This window comes from Ranitomeya variabilis, chromosome 1 (genome assembly GCF_051348905.1).
Source record: "Ranitomeya variabilis isolate aRanVar5 chromosome 1, aRanVar5.hap1, whole genome shotgun sequence".
In the NCBI taxonomy this organism is placed as follows: Eukaryota; Metazoa; Chordata; class Amphibia; order Anura; family Dendrobatidae; genus Ranitomeya; species Ranitomeya variabilis.
This window is the reverse complement of record NC_135232.1, coordinates 273775071-273790533: the sequence shown is the minus strand read 5'-3', so window position 1 is coordinate 273790533 and position 15463 is coordinate 273775071. Positions and strand designations below refer to the sequence as shown.

The 15463-nt window shown below is 45.3% G+C and overlaps 1 protein-coding gene across 2 annotated transcripts in view; it reads left to right on the top strand.

Moving 5' to 3' along the window:
- Positions 1–10805: 10805 nt before the first annotated feature.
- ACADS (acyl-CoA dehydrogenase short chain) overlaps positions 10806–15463 on the top strand; it is a 38045-nt gene continuing 33387 nt past the window's right edge. Inside the window, exons 1-4 of one of the 2 annotated variants that reach the window (XM_077294089.1) lie at positions 10806–11012; positions 11082–11230; positions 11695–11844; positions 12674–12785. In XM_077294089.1, coding sequence (XP_077150204.1) covers positions 10811–11012; positions 11082–11230; positions 11695–11844; positions 12674–12785 — 613 coding nt within the window. In that variant the 5' untranslated portion in view covers positions 10806–10810. The remainder of the gene's footprint in view (positions 11013–11081; positions 11231–11694; positions 11845–12673; positions 12786–15463) is intronic. The other variant, XM_077294098.1, reaches the window with a different exon arrangement.

The following is a 15463-nucleotide window of genomic DNA, read 5'->3' as shown; positions in this document are numbered from 1 at the left end:
TCCTCCTCGGAGTCTGTCCGAGGGCAAAATCCGACATGTGCGCAGTCCCATAGAATAACAATGGTACGAGTGCGATCTGATGTTTTGTCAGATCGCACTTTTGAAGAGAACCGTATTTTCGGTCCTAGTCCTTAGAGTTGTATAATGGAGCACTAGCAATCGCCTGTTTTAACTTTTTATAAAAATGATGAATTTGTCTGTTATTAGCTCAATACCTTGCTTACTACCAGCTAGCCGCTATCTGAGCTTGTTCTTTTGTACAAGCAAATTCATAGGATAAATTGAAGGGAAATTTATGACTTGAAGTTGTTACAAGGGACATGGGCTTGAAAAGCTCTTTGCTCTGTGGCATGGCTTTTAGAAATGCAAATTACAATTGAGTGTTAAATGTTTATCCAAGGGATATTTGTAGATGCCGGCAGATGATGCTGCTAATCCTGGGATCTACTGGATTATATTCATAAACTGTAAATGAGTAGTCTAATCTTTATCTAAAACGCCCTTTATTTATGACTTTGGGACAGATACATGTAATGTTGTTTTCATTGAAAAAAAAAGTGTATCATTAGAAAATAACCAATAGTTTGAATCCGTTTTTGTTATGTATTTTTCTTTTTTTTTTTTTTCATATCACAATTTGTATTAATTAAAAAAAAGAAATAGACATCTTGCGGTTTTCACACTGGCCCCTGCGGTTGTTTTGGACTTCATTTTCTGCACAGAAGACTTTAGCTGTCTCTTGATCATTATAGACAGGATTACAATGACAGGAAGCACCTCTACATACAGGTGATAACACAGGATCCACCATTAAAAGGATTCTGTCACCATGTTTTTGTCACTTAATCTGAGAGCAGCATTATGAAGTGGCAGAGACCCTGATTGCAGTGATGTCACTTACTGTGCTGCTTGCTGTAGTTTTGATAAAATAACTGTTTTATCAGCAGTAGACTATGACTAGAGAACTATTAAACTTGATGCCAGGAAGTCCTCCCTTTTCATGAGCTCTGTGTGTTCTCCATCACGGATTGTCAGATTTCAGTGTACACTGTACATGGGCAGAAAGCTGCTCATCAGTGGTGCGGGAGGGATTATACAGAGCTAAACATTCAGAGAGCTGCTAGATCTGCAGAGGATAAAGTAGTGATGTTATCAAATCACAGAAAGCATCCCAGTAAGTGATACATCACTGAAATCGGGGTATCTGCCCCTATATTATACTGCTCTCAGATGGAGTAGCAAAAACCTGCTGACAGATTCCCATTAACAATACGTGTGACGGCTGATACAGGTCCCCCACTTTTTTACACGCTCATTAGTTGCAGTGTTGGTACTAACGTACATGTAGATTTCCTGGAGAAAAAGCAGGAACTGGGTAGTGATGAGCGAGTGTTCATTTCCTAATCGAGTACCGTATATTTGGCGTGCTACAAAAAAACCCGCTCGAGTCCCCGTGGCTGCATGTCTCATGGCTGTTCACCAGTCACAACACATGCAGGGGTTTCCCATTTTTTAGGCAATCCCTGCATATGTTGCTGCTGTCACAGACACAAAACATGCCGCTGTGGGGACTCGAGTGCTCTTTTCTTGCATGCCAAAAATACATAAGGACACAAGCGTGCTCATCACTACAACTAGGAGTCTAAACCCTAGTGGTCAGTGTGAGAATAGCAAAATGGTTTGGTTTTTTTCTTAAACATTGCGATATGAAAAGTGTAAAATATCCGCTGAGGTTAATGGTGGAGACTCTGTACTATTGTTTATGCCTTGTATAACCTAGAACAAGGGTTACTTTCAGTGTAATTCTGCATTTTGCTCCCAGCCGTGCTGAGGGTGGTCATTTCTTCGCTATGCAGCATCTGTTCCCTCGTCCCAGCTGCCATTACATGGGTGACACGTCCTGGAGACCACTGCTGGGGTCCGGCTCTGTAACCCGCACAAGCTATGGCCACCACAGCACCGACAGCTACAGGAGCAAATAAAGAAGCTGCTGAAAGTACTGGACCCAATTTATTTCTGAGGTCACTGTGCCTTTAAGCTGTGTGTTTGTACCTCCTGCTCCTTCCACAGTTTGGGTAGATTCACAAGAACTTGTATTTTTCTGTAAGAAATAAAGGAATTTTGAGAGAAACAAAAGTGAGTTGTGAGTTTATGAAGAAACTAGATGGTGGCCCGATTCTAACGCATGGGGTATTCTAGAATATGCATGTCCACGTAGTATATTGCACAGCCCACGTAGTATATTGCCCAGTTACGTAATATATTGCCCAGTGACGTAGTATACAGCACAGAGCCACGTAGTATATTGCCCAGTGACGTAGTATACAGCACAGAGCCACGTAGTATGTTGCCCAGAGCCACGTAGTATATTGCCCAGAGCCACGTAGTATATTGCCCAGAGCCACGTAGTATATTGCCCAGAGCCACGTAGTATATTGCCCAGAGCCACGTAGTATATTGCCCAGTGACTTAGTATACAGCACAGTCACGTGGTATATTGCCCAGTGACGTAGTATATTGCCCAGTGACGTAGTATACCGCACAGAGCCACGTAGTAAATTGCCCAGAGCCACTTAGTATATTGCCCAGTGACGTAGTATACAGCACAGAGCCACGTAGTATATTGCCCAGTGACGTAGTATACAGCACAGAGCCACGTAGTATATTGCCCAGTGACGTAGTATACAGCACAGAGCCACGTAGTATGTTGCCCAAAGCCACGTAGTATATTGCCCAGTGACTTAGTATACAGCACAGTCACGTGGTATATTGCCCAGTGACGTAGTATATTACCCAGTGACGTAGTATACAGCACAGAGCCACGTAGTATATTGCCCAGAGCCACGTAGTATATTGCCCAGTGACGTAGTATACAGCACAGAGCCACGTAGTATATTGCCCAGTGACGTAGTATACAGCACAGATCCACGTAGTATATTGGCCAGTGACGTATACAGCACAGAGCCACGTAGTATATTGCCCAGTGACGTAGTATACAGCAGAGCCGCCACGTAGTATATTGCCCAGTGACGTAGTATACAGCACAGAGCCACGTAGTATATTGCCCAGTGACGTAGTATACAGCACAGAGCCACGTAGTATATTGCCCAGTGACGTAGTATACAGCACAGAGCCACGTAGTATATTGCCCAGTGACGTAGTATATTGCCCAGTGACGTAGTATACAGCACAGCCACGTAGTATATTGCCCAGTGACGTAGTATACAGCACAGAGCCACGTAGTATATTGCCCAGTGACGTAGTATACAACACAGAGCCACGTAGTATGTTGCCCAGAGCCATGTAGTATATTGCCCAGAGCCACGTAGTATATTGCCCAGAGCCACGTAGTATATTGCCCAGTGACTTAGTATACAGCACAGTCACGTGGTATATTGCCCAGTGACGTAGTATATTGCCCAGTGACGTAGTATACAGCAGAGCCACGTAGTATATTGCCCAGTGACGTAGTATACAGCACAGAGCCACATAGTATATTGCCCAGTGACGTAGTATACAGCACAGAGCCACGTAGTATTGCCCAGTGACGTAGTATATTGGCCAGTGACGTAGTATACAGCACAGAGCCACGTAGTATATTGCCCAGTGACGTAGTATATTGCCCAGTGATGTAGTATACAGCACAGAGCCACGTAGTATATTGCCCAGTGACGTAGTATACAGCACAGAGCCATGTAGTATATTGCCCAGTGACGTAGTATACAGCACAGAGCCACGTAGTATATTGCCCAGAGCCACGTAGTATATTGCCCAGAGCCACGTAGTATATTGCCCAGAGCCATGTAGTATATTGCCCAGAGCCACGTAGTATATTGCCCAGTGACTTAGTATACAGCACAGTCACGTGGTATATTGCCCAGTGACGTAGTATATTGCCCAGTGACGTAGTATACAGCACAGAGCCACGTAGTATATTGCCCAGAGCCACGTAGTATATTGCCCAGTGACGTAGTATACAGCACAGAGCCACGTAGTATACAGCACAGAGCCACGTAGTATATTGCCCAGTGACTTAGTATACAGCACAGTCACGTGGTATATTGCCCAGTGACGTAGTATATTGCCCAGTGACGTAGTATACAGCACAGAGCCACGTAGTATATTGCCCAGTGACGTAGTATACAGCACAGAGCCACGTAGTATATTGCCCAGTGACGTAGTATACAGCACAGATCCACGTAGTATATTGGCCAGTGACGTAGTATACAGCACAGAGCCACGTAGTATATTGCCCAGTGACGTAGTATACAGCACAGAGCCACGTAGTATATTGCCCAGTGACGTAGTATACAGCACAGAGCCATGTAGTATGTTGCCCAGAGCCACGTAGTATATTGCCCAGAGCCACGTAGTATATTGCCCAGAGCCACGTAGTATATTGCCCAGAGCCACGTAGTATATTGCCCAGAGCCATGTAGTATATTGCCCAGAGCCACGTAGTATATTGCCCAGTGACTTAGTATACAGCACAGTCACGTGGTATATTGCCCAGTGACGTAGTATACAGCACAGAGCCACGTAGTATATTGCCCAGTGACGTAGCATACAGCACAGAGCCACGTAGTATATTGCCCAGTGACGTAGCATACAGCACAGAGCCACGTAGTATGTTGCCCAGAGCCATGTAGTATATTGCCCAGTGACTTAGTATACAGCACAGTCACGTGGTATATTGCCCAGTGACGTAGTATATTGCCCAGTGACGTAGTATACAGCACAGAGCCACGTAGTATATTGCCCAGAGCCACGTAGTATATTGCCCAGTGACGTAGTATACAGCACAGAGCCACGTAGTATATTGCCCAGTGACGTAGTATACAGCACAGATCCACGTAGTATATTGGCCAGTGACGTAGTATACAGCACAGAGCCACGTAGTATATTGCCCAGTGACGTAGTATACAGCACAGAGCCGCCACGTAGTATATTGCCCAGTGACTTAGTATACAGCACAGAGCCGCCACGTAGTATATTGCCCAGTGACGTAGTATACAGCACAGAGCCACGTAGTATATTGCCCAGTGACGTAGTATACAGCACAGAGCCACGTAGTATATTGCCCAGTGACGTAGTATACAGCACAGAGCCACGTAGTATATTGCCCAGTGACGTAGTATACAGCACAGAGCCATGTAGTATATTGCCCAGTGACGTAGTATACAGCACAGAGCCACGTAGTATATTGCCCAGTGACGTAGTATATTGCCCAGTGACGTAGTATACAGCACAGAGCCATGTAGTATATTGCCCAGTGACGTAGTATACAGCACAGAGCCACGTAGTATATTGCCCAGTGACGTAGTATATTGCCCAGTGACGTAGTAAACAGCACAGAGCCACGTAGTATATTGCCCAGTGACGTAGTATGCAGCACAGAGCCACGTAGTATATTGCCCAGTGACTTAGTATATTGCCCAGTGACGTAGTATACAGCACAGAGCCACGTAGTATATTGCCCAGTGACTTAGTATACAGCACAGAGCCACGTAGTATATTGCCCAGTGACGTAGTATATTGGCCAGTGACGTAGTATACAGCACAGAGCCACGTAGTATATTGCCCAGTGACGTAGTATACAGCACAGAGCCACGTAGTATATTGCCCAGTGACTTAGTATACAGCACAGAGCCATGTAGTATATTGCCCAGTGACGTAGTATTCAGCACAGGGCCACGTAGTATATTGCCCAGTGACGTAGTATACAGCACAGAGCCACGTAGTATATTGCCCAGTGACGTAGTATATTGCCCAGCCACATAGTATATTGCCCAGTGACGTAGTATACAGCACAGAGCCACGTAGTATGTTGCCCAGAGCCACGTAGTATATTGCCCAGTGACTTAGTATACAGCACAGTCACGTGGTATATTGCCCAGTGACGTAGTATATTGCCCAGTGACGTATACAGCACAGAGCCACGTAGTATATTGCCCAGAGCCACGTAGTATATTGCCCAGTGACGTAGTATACAGCACAGAGCCACGTAGTATATTGCCCAGTGACGTAGTATACAGCACAGATCCACGTAGTATATTGGCCAGTGACGTAGTATACAGCACAGAGCCACGTAGTATATTGCCCAGTGACGTAGTATACAGCACAGAGCCACGTAGTATATTGCCCAGTGACGTAGTATACAGCACAGAGCCATGTAGTATGTTGCCCAGAGCCACGTAGTATATTGCCCAGAGCCACGTAGTATATTGCCCAGAGCCACGTAGTATATTGCCCAGAGCCATGTAGTATATTGCCCAGAGCCACGTAGTATATTGCCCAGTGACTTAGTATACAGCACAGTCACGTGGTATATTGCCCAGTGACGTAGTATATTGCCCAGTGACGTAGTATACCGCACAGAGCCACGTAGTATATTGCCCAGAGCCACTTAGTATATTGCCCAGTGACGTAGTATACAGCACAGAGCCACGTAGTATATTGCCCAGTGACGTAGCATACAGCACAGAGCCACGTAGTATGTTGCCCAGAGCCACGTAGTATATTGCCCAGTGACGTAGTATACAGCACAGAGCCACGTAGTATATTGCCCAGTGACGTAGTATACAGCACAGATCCACGTAGTATATTGGCCAGTGACGTAGTATACAGCACAGAGCCACGTAGTATATTGCCCAGTGACGTAGTATACAGCACAGAGCCGCCATGTAGTATATTGCCCAGTGACGTAGTATACAGCACAGTCACGTGGTATATTGCCCAGTGACGTAGTATATTGCCCAGTGACGTAGTATACAGCACAGAGCCACGTAGTATATTGCCCAGAGCCACGTAGTATATTGCCCAGTGACGTAGTATACAGCACAGAGCCACGTAGTATATTGCCCAGTGATGTAGTATACAGCACAGATCCACGTAGTATATTGGCCAGTGACGTAGTATACAGCACAGAGCCACGTAGTATATTGCCCAGTGACGTAGTATACAGCACAGAGCCGCCACGTAGTATATTGCCCAGTGACGTAGTATACAGCACAGAGCCGCCACGTAGTATATTGCCCAGTGACGTAGTATACAGCACAGAGCCACGTAGTATATTGCCCAGTGACGTAGTATACAGCACAGAGCCACGTAGTATATTGCCCAGTGACGTAGTATACAGCACAGAGCCACGTAGTATATTGCCCAGTGACGTAGTATACAGCACAGAGCCATGTAGTATATTGCCCAGTGACGTAGTATACAGCACAGAGCCACGTAGTATATTGCCCAGTGACGTAGTATATTGCCCAGTGACGTAGTATACAGCACAGAGCCATGTAGTATATTGCCCAGTGACGTAGTATACAGCACAGAGCCACGTAGTATATTGCCCAGTGACGTAGTATATTGCCCAGTGACGTAGTAAACAGCACAGAGCCACGTAGTATATTGCCCAGTGACGTAGTATACAGCACAGAGCCACGTAGTATATTGCCCAGTGACTTAGTATATTGCCCAGTGACGTAGTATACAGCACAGAGCCACGTAGTATATTGCCCAGTTACTTAGTATACAGCACAGAGCCACGTAGTATATTGCCCAGTGACGTAGTATATTGGCCAGTGACGTAGTATACAGCACAGAGCCACGTAGTATATTGCCCAGTGACGTAGTATACAGCACAGAGCCACGTAGTATATTGCCCAGTGACTTAGTATACAGCACAGAGCCACGTAGTATATTGCCCAGTGACGTAGTATTCAGCACAGGGCCACGTAGTATATTGCCCAGTGACGTAGTATACAGCACAGAGCCACGTAGTATATTGCCCAGTGACGTAGTATATTGCCCAGAGCCACGTAGTATATTGCCCAGTGACGTAGTATACAGCACAGAGCCACGTAGTATATTGCCCAGTGACGTAGTATACAGCACAGAGCCATGTAGTATGTTGCCCAGAGCCACGTAGTATATTGCCCAGAGCCACGTAGTATATTGCCCAGAGCCACGTAGTATATTGCCCAGAGCCATGTAGTATATTGCCCAGAGCCACGTAGTATATTGCCCAGTGACTTAGTATACAGCACAGTCACGTGGTATATTGCCCAGTGACGTAGTATATTGCCCAGTGACGTAGTATACCGCACAGAGCCACGTAGTATATTGCCCAGAGCCACTTAGTATATTGCCCAGTGACGTAGTATACAGCACAGAGCCACGTAGTATATTGCCCAGTGACGTAGCATACAGCACAGAGCCACGTAGTATATTGCCCAGTGACGTAGTATACAGCACAGATCCACGTAGTATACAGCACAGAGCCGCCACGTAGTATATTGCCCAGTGACGTAGTATACAGCACAGAGCTGCCACGTAGTATATTGCCCAGTGACTTAGTATACAGCACAGTCACGTGGTATATTGCCCAGTGACGTAGTATACAGCACAGAGCCACGTAGTATGTTGCCCAGAGCCATGTAGTATATTGCCCAGTGACTTAGTATACAGCACAGTCACGTGGTATATTGCCCAGTGACGTAGTATACAGCACAGAGCCACGTAGTATATTGCCCAGAGCCACGTAGTATATTGCCCAGTGACGTAGTATACAGCACAGAGCCACGTAGTATATTGCCCAGTGACGTAGTATACAGCACAGATCCACGTAGTATACAGCACAGAGCCGCCACGTAGTATATTGCCCAGTGACGTAGTATACAGCACAGAGCCGCCACGTAGTATATTGCCCAGTGACGTAGTATACAGCACAGAGCCACGTAGTATATTGCCCAGTGACGTAGTATACAGCACAGAGCCACGTAGTATATTGCCCAGTGACGTAGTATACAGCACAGAGCCACGTAGTATATTGCCCAGTGACGTAGTATACAGCACAGAGCCATGTAGTATATTGCCCAGTGACGTAGTATACAGTACAGAGCCACATAGTATATTGCCCAGTGACGTAGTATACAGCACAGAGCCATGTAGTATATTGCCCAGTGACGTAGTATACAGCACAGAGCCACGTAGTATATTGCCCAGTGACGTAGTATATTGCCCAGTGACGTAGTAAACAGCACAGAGCCACGTAGTATATTGCCCAGTGACGTAGTATACAGCACAGAGCCACGTAGTATATTGCCCAGTGACTTAGTATATTGCCCAGTGATGTAGTATACAGCACAGAGCCACGTAGTATATTGCCCAGTGACTTAGTATACAGCACAGAGCCACGTAGTATATTGCCCAGTGACGTAGTATATTGGCCAGTGACGTAGTATACAGCACAGAACCACGTAGTATATTGCCCAGTGACGTAGTATACAGCACAGAGCCACGTAGTATATTGCCCAGTGACTTAGTATACAGCACAGAGCCACGTAGTATATTGCCCAGTGACGTAGTATTCAGCACAGGGCCACGTAGTATATTGCCCAGTGACGTAGTATACAGCACAGAGCCACGTAGTATATTGCCCAGTGACGTAGTATATTGCCCAGCCACATAGTATATTGCCCAGTGACGTAGTATACAGCACAGAGCCACGTAGCATATTGTCCAGTGACGTAGTATACAGCAGAGAGCCACGTAGTATATTGTCCAGTGACGTAGTATACAGCAGAGCCACGTAGTATATTGCCCAGTGACGTAGTATACAGCACAGAGCCACGTAGTATATTGTCCAGTGATGTAGTATACAGCACAGAGCCACGTAGTATATTGTCCAGTGACGTAGTATACAGCACAGAGCCACGTAGTATATTGCCCAGTGACATAGTATATTTCCCAGAGCCACGTAGTATATTGTCCAGTGACATAGTATATTTCCCAGAGCCACGTAGTATATTGTCCAGTGACATAGTATATTTCCCAGAGCCACGTAGTATATTGTCCAGTGACATAGTATATTTCCCAGAGCCACGTAGTATATTGCCCAGTGATGTAGCATATTGCCCAGTGACGACGTATACAGCACAGAGCCACGTAGTATATTGCCCAGTGACGTAGTATATTGCCCAGCCACGTAGTATATTGCCCAGCCATGTAGTATATTGCCCAGTGACGTAGTATATTGCCCAGCCATGTAGTATATTGCCCAGTGACGTAGTATATTGCCCAGCCATGTAGTATATTGCCCAGTGACGTAGTATATTGCCCAGCCATGTAGTATATTGCCCAGTGACGTAGTATATTGCCCAGCCATGTAGTATATTGCCCAGTGACGTATATGTAACAGGTTAAAAAATAAATATATACTCACCTTCCGAGGGGCCCCTTGTAGTTCTGTCGCCTGTGTTCGATTCAGGCGGCAGCTTCCGGTCCGAGGGTGTGATGACGTCGCGGTCACATGACCGTGACGTCATGGCAGGTCCTTGTCGCACACCAACCTTAGCACCGGAACCTGCCGCTTGCATGGACCGGTCACCGGAAAGGCGGCGGAAGGTGAGTATATAATTTTTTATTATTATTTTTAACATTAGATGTTTTTACTATTGAGGCTGCCTAGGCAGCCTCAATAGTAAAAACTTGGTCACACAGGGTTAATAGCGGCGGTAACGGAGTGAGTTACCCGCGGCATTACGCGGTCCATTACCGCTGGCATTAACCCTGTGTGAGCCTTGACTGCGGGGAGTATGGAGCGGGCGTCGGGCACTGACTGCAGGGGAGTAGGGAGGGACTAATCGGACTGTGCCCGTCGCTGATTGGTCGCAGCAGCCATGACAGGCAGCTGGCGAGACCAATCAGCGAATGAATATCCGTGACGGAAGTTGCCGACAGAAAGACGGAAGTACCCCTTAGACAATTATATATATAGACGACTAAGTGGCGGCAAGACCTGAGCAATCGAATGGCTAGAAGTCGAGTACTGCGGAATGTTTACATGCATCACGTGATTGGGCTTACGCAACGTCAGGGGTGGGCGGGGCCTTGTGGGACGTCGGGGAGGAGCCAGGGTACGGCTGGTGCAAGGAGTCAGTCACACAGGCAGAGCCGGGCAAACATGTTACGGGGCATTTCGGTCTTGTGCAGCGCATGGCGGCCGCACACAGGTGAGGAGAACGGGAGAAGTGACGGTAGTGCGTCCTCTGGCCGTCAGCTGACCTCTGTTGTCTTCACAGCTGCCCGGGGCTTGCACACCGTGTACCAGACTGTGGAGCTGCCGGACACTCACCGCATGCTGCGGGACACATGCAGGGAATTCGCCGAGAAAGAGCTGCAGCCCATAGCTGCCCAGCTGGACCGAGAGCACCGGTACCCGAGGGAACAGGTGTGACGGCAATGCCGGGGCTGCTGCCCTCTCACCCACTGACCGCTGCGTCCTGTGCACTGGCTTCTGGGTAGTTTCCACCAATCCCCTTTCACGCTGCTAGGCTGCTTAGAACTACAAGTGCCAGCATGGCCATGTCGGCACCATTACCAGGCTCCATGCCCTTATCTGTAAATTCCTTTACCACCTGTCAGCACATTCCATACCTGCTGATGGGACAGAGTAAGGTATCTGTCAGGCCTTATGTGCTGGGAGTAGAGGGGGACTTGTGCAGAAGACCTGATCATCTGTGAAGTATCATTTGCTTATTCCTAGTATTGCATAATGAGATGATGGTTGAAGCCACTGTTGGAATTGTCATGGCTGCTACTTTGTTCTTTAGGGCTCCTAGAAGCCGCACTAGCCGAGAGTCGCGTGGGCTAGCGATTGGTTTAATATTTGGTACATTGAAAATCTCTCTCCAGGTTCAGAAGATGGGACAGATGGGATTACTGTCAGTGGAGGTCCCAGAAGATCTAGGTGGAGCCGGACTTGACTACTTGGCTTATTCTATTGCAATAGAAGAAATAAGTCGTGGCTGTGCGTCCACCGGAGTCATCATGAGTGTGAACAATGTGAGATAAAGATTGTACAGTGCGGACTTTGTTCCAGTAAATGGGGGGGATTTATTCCTAATAACTAGCACTCCGGATTAGAATGCATCTGATTTATTAAGAATTTGTGCCTTTTAATAAATAGGGCTCGTCGCTTGTGTGCGCCAGAAAACATCAGTGGCAGCCACAGGCTGGGGTAATGCTACCCTGTACTTTTCTCCACTCGCTGACATAAATGGGCTGTGTATGACCACACCCCTGAGGCTAAGCTCCACCCACTTGTTAGAAGAATGCTGAGTGTATGAAAGCCAGGCTCTCATAGACTTGCATTGGTTTGTGACCTCTGACTTGTTCAGCAAACACTGGAGCAACCCGGCAGGTCACGAACTGCTGGAGACTGACCGGAATGGTGGTGATCGAAGAGGAAGACCGCGGCAGGTAAGTATCAGACTAGGTGCAGGGGCCTTAACTTGGAAGCATCACTCCGGTGCTGCAATAAAAAGAAATGCTGGAGTGGTGCTTTAATACATGTTCTAATATGGGCAAGGGTTAAAGATCTATCCTTAGGATAGGTTATCAATATTATAGTCGTAGATATCCCCTTTAATTTATCTACCTGATTGTCAGAAAAACCTGCCAGATTAGCCTTAACAACTAGTCACAGCACTGGCACAATTGCATGGTGATTCGGCTGTTATGAGCAGTTCTGCAAGAAGTCTCTATATTTGATTCTGACAAAACGTCCACATGACAATCTGCTCTGACTGGGGATTTTGCTTTATTTAACATGCTACTTCTTTGTTAAACAGTGCTACATTGTTGTCATTTATTTATCTGTAGCTTTTTGTAGTCTCTATATTTAGGTCCAATCCTCAAAAATGGCTCTGAAGAGCAGAAAAAGAAGTGGATTACTCCATTTTGTAGCGGGGACAAGATCGGCTGCTTTGCACTAAGTGAACCAGGTTTGTAAAGTGCTTATGAATACAGTTGTGTTTGAAAATTTGTGAACCCTTCAGAGATTTCCATGTTTCTGGATAAAGATGACCCCAAACTGCATCAGATTTTCACACAAGACTTAAAAAGTAAATAAAAAGAACCACCAAATCAAACAAATGTATAAATATACGGTAAGAATTCATTTTTTTATTAGGGAATATGATCCAACATCACATGTCTGAGTGGCAGAAGTATGTAAACTTTTGTTTTCAGTATCTGGTTTTTCCTCCTTGCTCAGCAGTAACTGCATATAAATGTTTCAGATAAATGTTGATTAGGCCTGCACATTGGCTTAGACTAGGATTTTTGACCCATCAACTCTGTTATTTTGGTGGGTTTTCTCTCATGGACTGCTTGCTTCAGGTCCTTCCACTACATTTCTACAGTTTTACGGTTTGGACTTTTGATTTGAGAATTCTAAAACTTTTACTTTATTCTTCTTTGATAATCTTTTGTAGACCGACTTGAGTGCTTTGGGTCTATGTCTTGCTTCATGTTTTCTAGTTTCAATATGTTTATTTAAAGTTTTCATAACAAGATATAACAAGAACAACCCTCCATGCAAAGAAGAACATGGTTGTTTGTAGAGTACCATAACAGAAATATAAAGGTAGCCATATCCATAAGGAGGGTCAATCACATAAACCAAACAAGGAAGACAAGACAAAACAGACTAGGGATAAAAACAGCAGGGGAAATAACACCAATACAGTCTACTTAAATATGGGGGGTAATCCAATGCGTCATGACATTGAGAGTTGATAGTTAGGTGTGCGCAGATCTATCTCAACGTACTAACAGTGCTAATGAGCTTTACAGGCATTCGAACACATATCTAAATCCCCAGCAAACTTTCCCCCACTAGAACAATTTAAGTAAATAAAGACAATTAAAGATTAAAAATTCAGGGGGACAGCATGAGGCTGGGGTCAAGGTCGAGCCATGGGTTCCAAATCTGAAAAAAAGCATTCAAGTCATCGCCCCTAGTTGCCTGGATTCTTTCACACAGTAAGATTTCATTCATTCTGTCCCTCACCATCGAAATGGATAGTGTCTGAGTTCTCCATTTAGCTGCTATGTGAATTTTAGCTGCCATACAAAATGTATTCACTAATCTCTGAAAATTCTTCGAAAACCCCTGTTGCTTCTTGCCCAATAGAAACACCGTGGGGTCCATGGGTGTTGATTTGCCAAATAATTGGTTTATAATTAATTTAACTTCTTGCCATAAATTCTCAACAATCGGACATTTCCACCAAATGTGGAGCATATCCCCAGGGATATTACAGCCTCTAAAGCAATTTTCAGAGATGTGTGGATAAATAGCATGTAGTTTTGTTGGAACGTAATATGCCCTATGTAACACTTTAAGTGATGTTTCAGTTAAGGATGTCTGATGGCTGCCTTTAGACAGGGTATCACTACATTTGTGCCACGTCTCCAGAGGCAAGACAAGCCCCAGATCATTCTCCCATTGTAGCATATATTTTAGTTTCCCTGATGTATGTGGGACATTCATCGTAGAGTATATTAACGAGATTATTCCACTACCCATAGGATCTCCAGAATACCTCTGTTCAAAACTGGTGAGCCGAAAAGGGGTCTCACGTGACAGAATCTGTCTGGCAAAGTGAAAAACTTGGTTAATGCGCATAGCCTCTCCAGTCGGAGGGCCATGACATTGTACAAATTCCTGTTTAGTGAGCAAGAAATTGAATGGCGTACAGAGGTGCTTTAACATGGTGATCCCCTTCCCAATCCACCAGGAGAACAATGCAGGTTCCAATCCTGGCTGGAACATAGGATTTCGAAACAATGGTGTAAGGGGAGAAGACTTAGATTGAAGACTGTGCTTGAATCTCTCCTTTCTCCATATGATCAGAGAGAGGGCCGAGAAAGGAGCTGTGACCTGAATGTCTGGTGGGAGTCTCATTGTAGACCACAAGAGGCCACAAAGAGTGTATGGTTGCAGAAAGTAGGATTATAGTTGTACCCATCTAGGAGTACTACTGCTAGGGGAGAGTTTGGCCAATTGAGCTATTTGAGCCGATTTGAAATACAACAAGAAATTAGGTAGTGACATTCCTCCAAGTTTTCTATGTAGGAACATTATGCTTTGTTTAATGCGGGGTCTCTTTCCATTCCATATATATTTGGAAATAGTTGACTGGATATCTCGGAGACATTTTAAAGGGATCGTAATAGGGAGTGATCTAAATAAGTATAGGAATCTCGGCAGAGTGACCATCTTTATAGTGTGTAACCGGCCCAGCCATGAAATTTTTAAGCGAGACCATTTTGCTATATCTGTCTGGAATTTTTTAATTAAGGGGGAATAGTTCCATTTAAAAAGAGAGGATTTATGAGTCGTGAGGTTAATTCCTAAGTAAGATAGGAAATGTTCCTTTCTTGTGAAGCCGAACTGTGAAACCAAATTATCTTGATCTATCCTGGGAGTGTTGATAAATAAGGCCTCTGATTTATCAACATTGATCCTAAGACCCGATATTTTTTCAAATGTGTGGAGAAGCGAGAATAGATTGGGCAGAGTGGAGTATGGGTTAGACAATGTGAGTAAAAGATCGTCTGCAAAAAGGCTCAGTTTATATTTTTCGCCAAGGTCCGTGGGTCCTAATATGTTAGG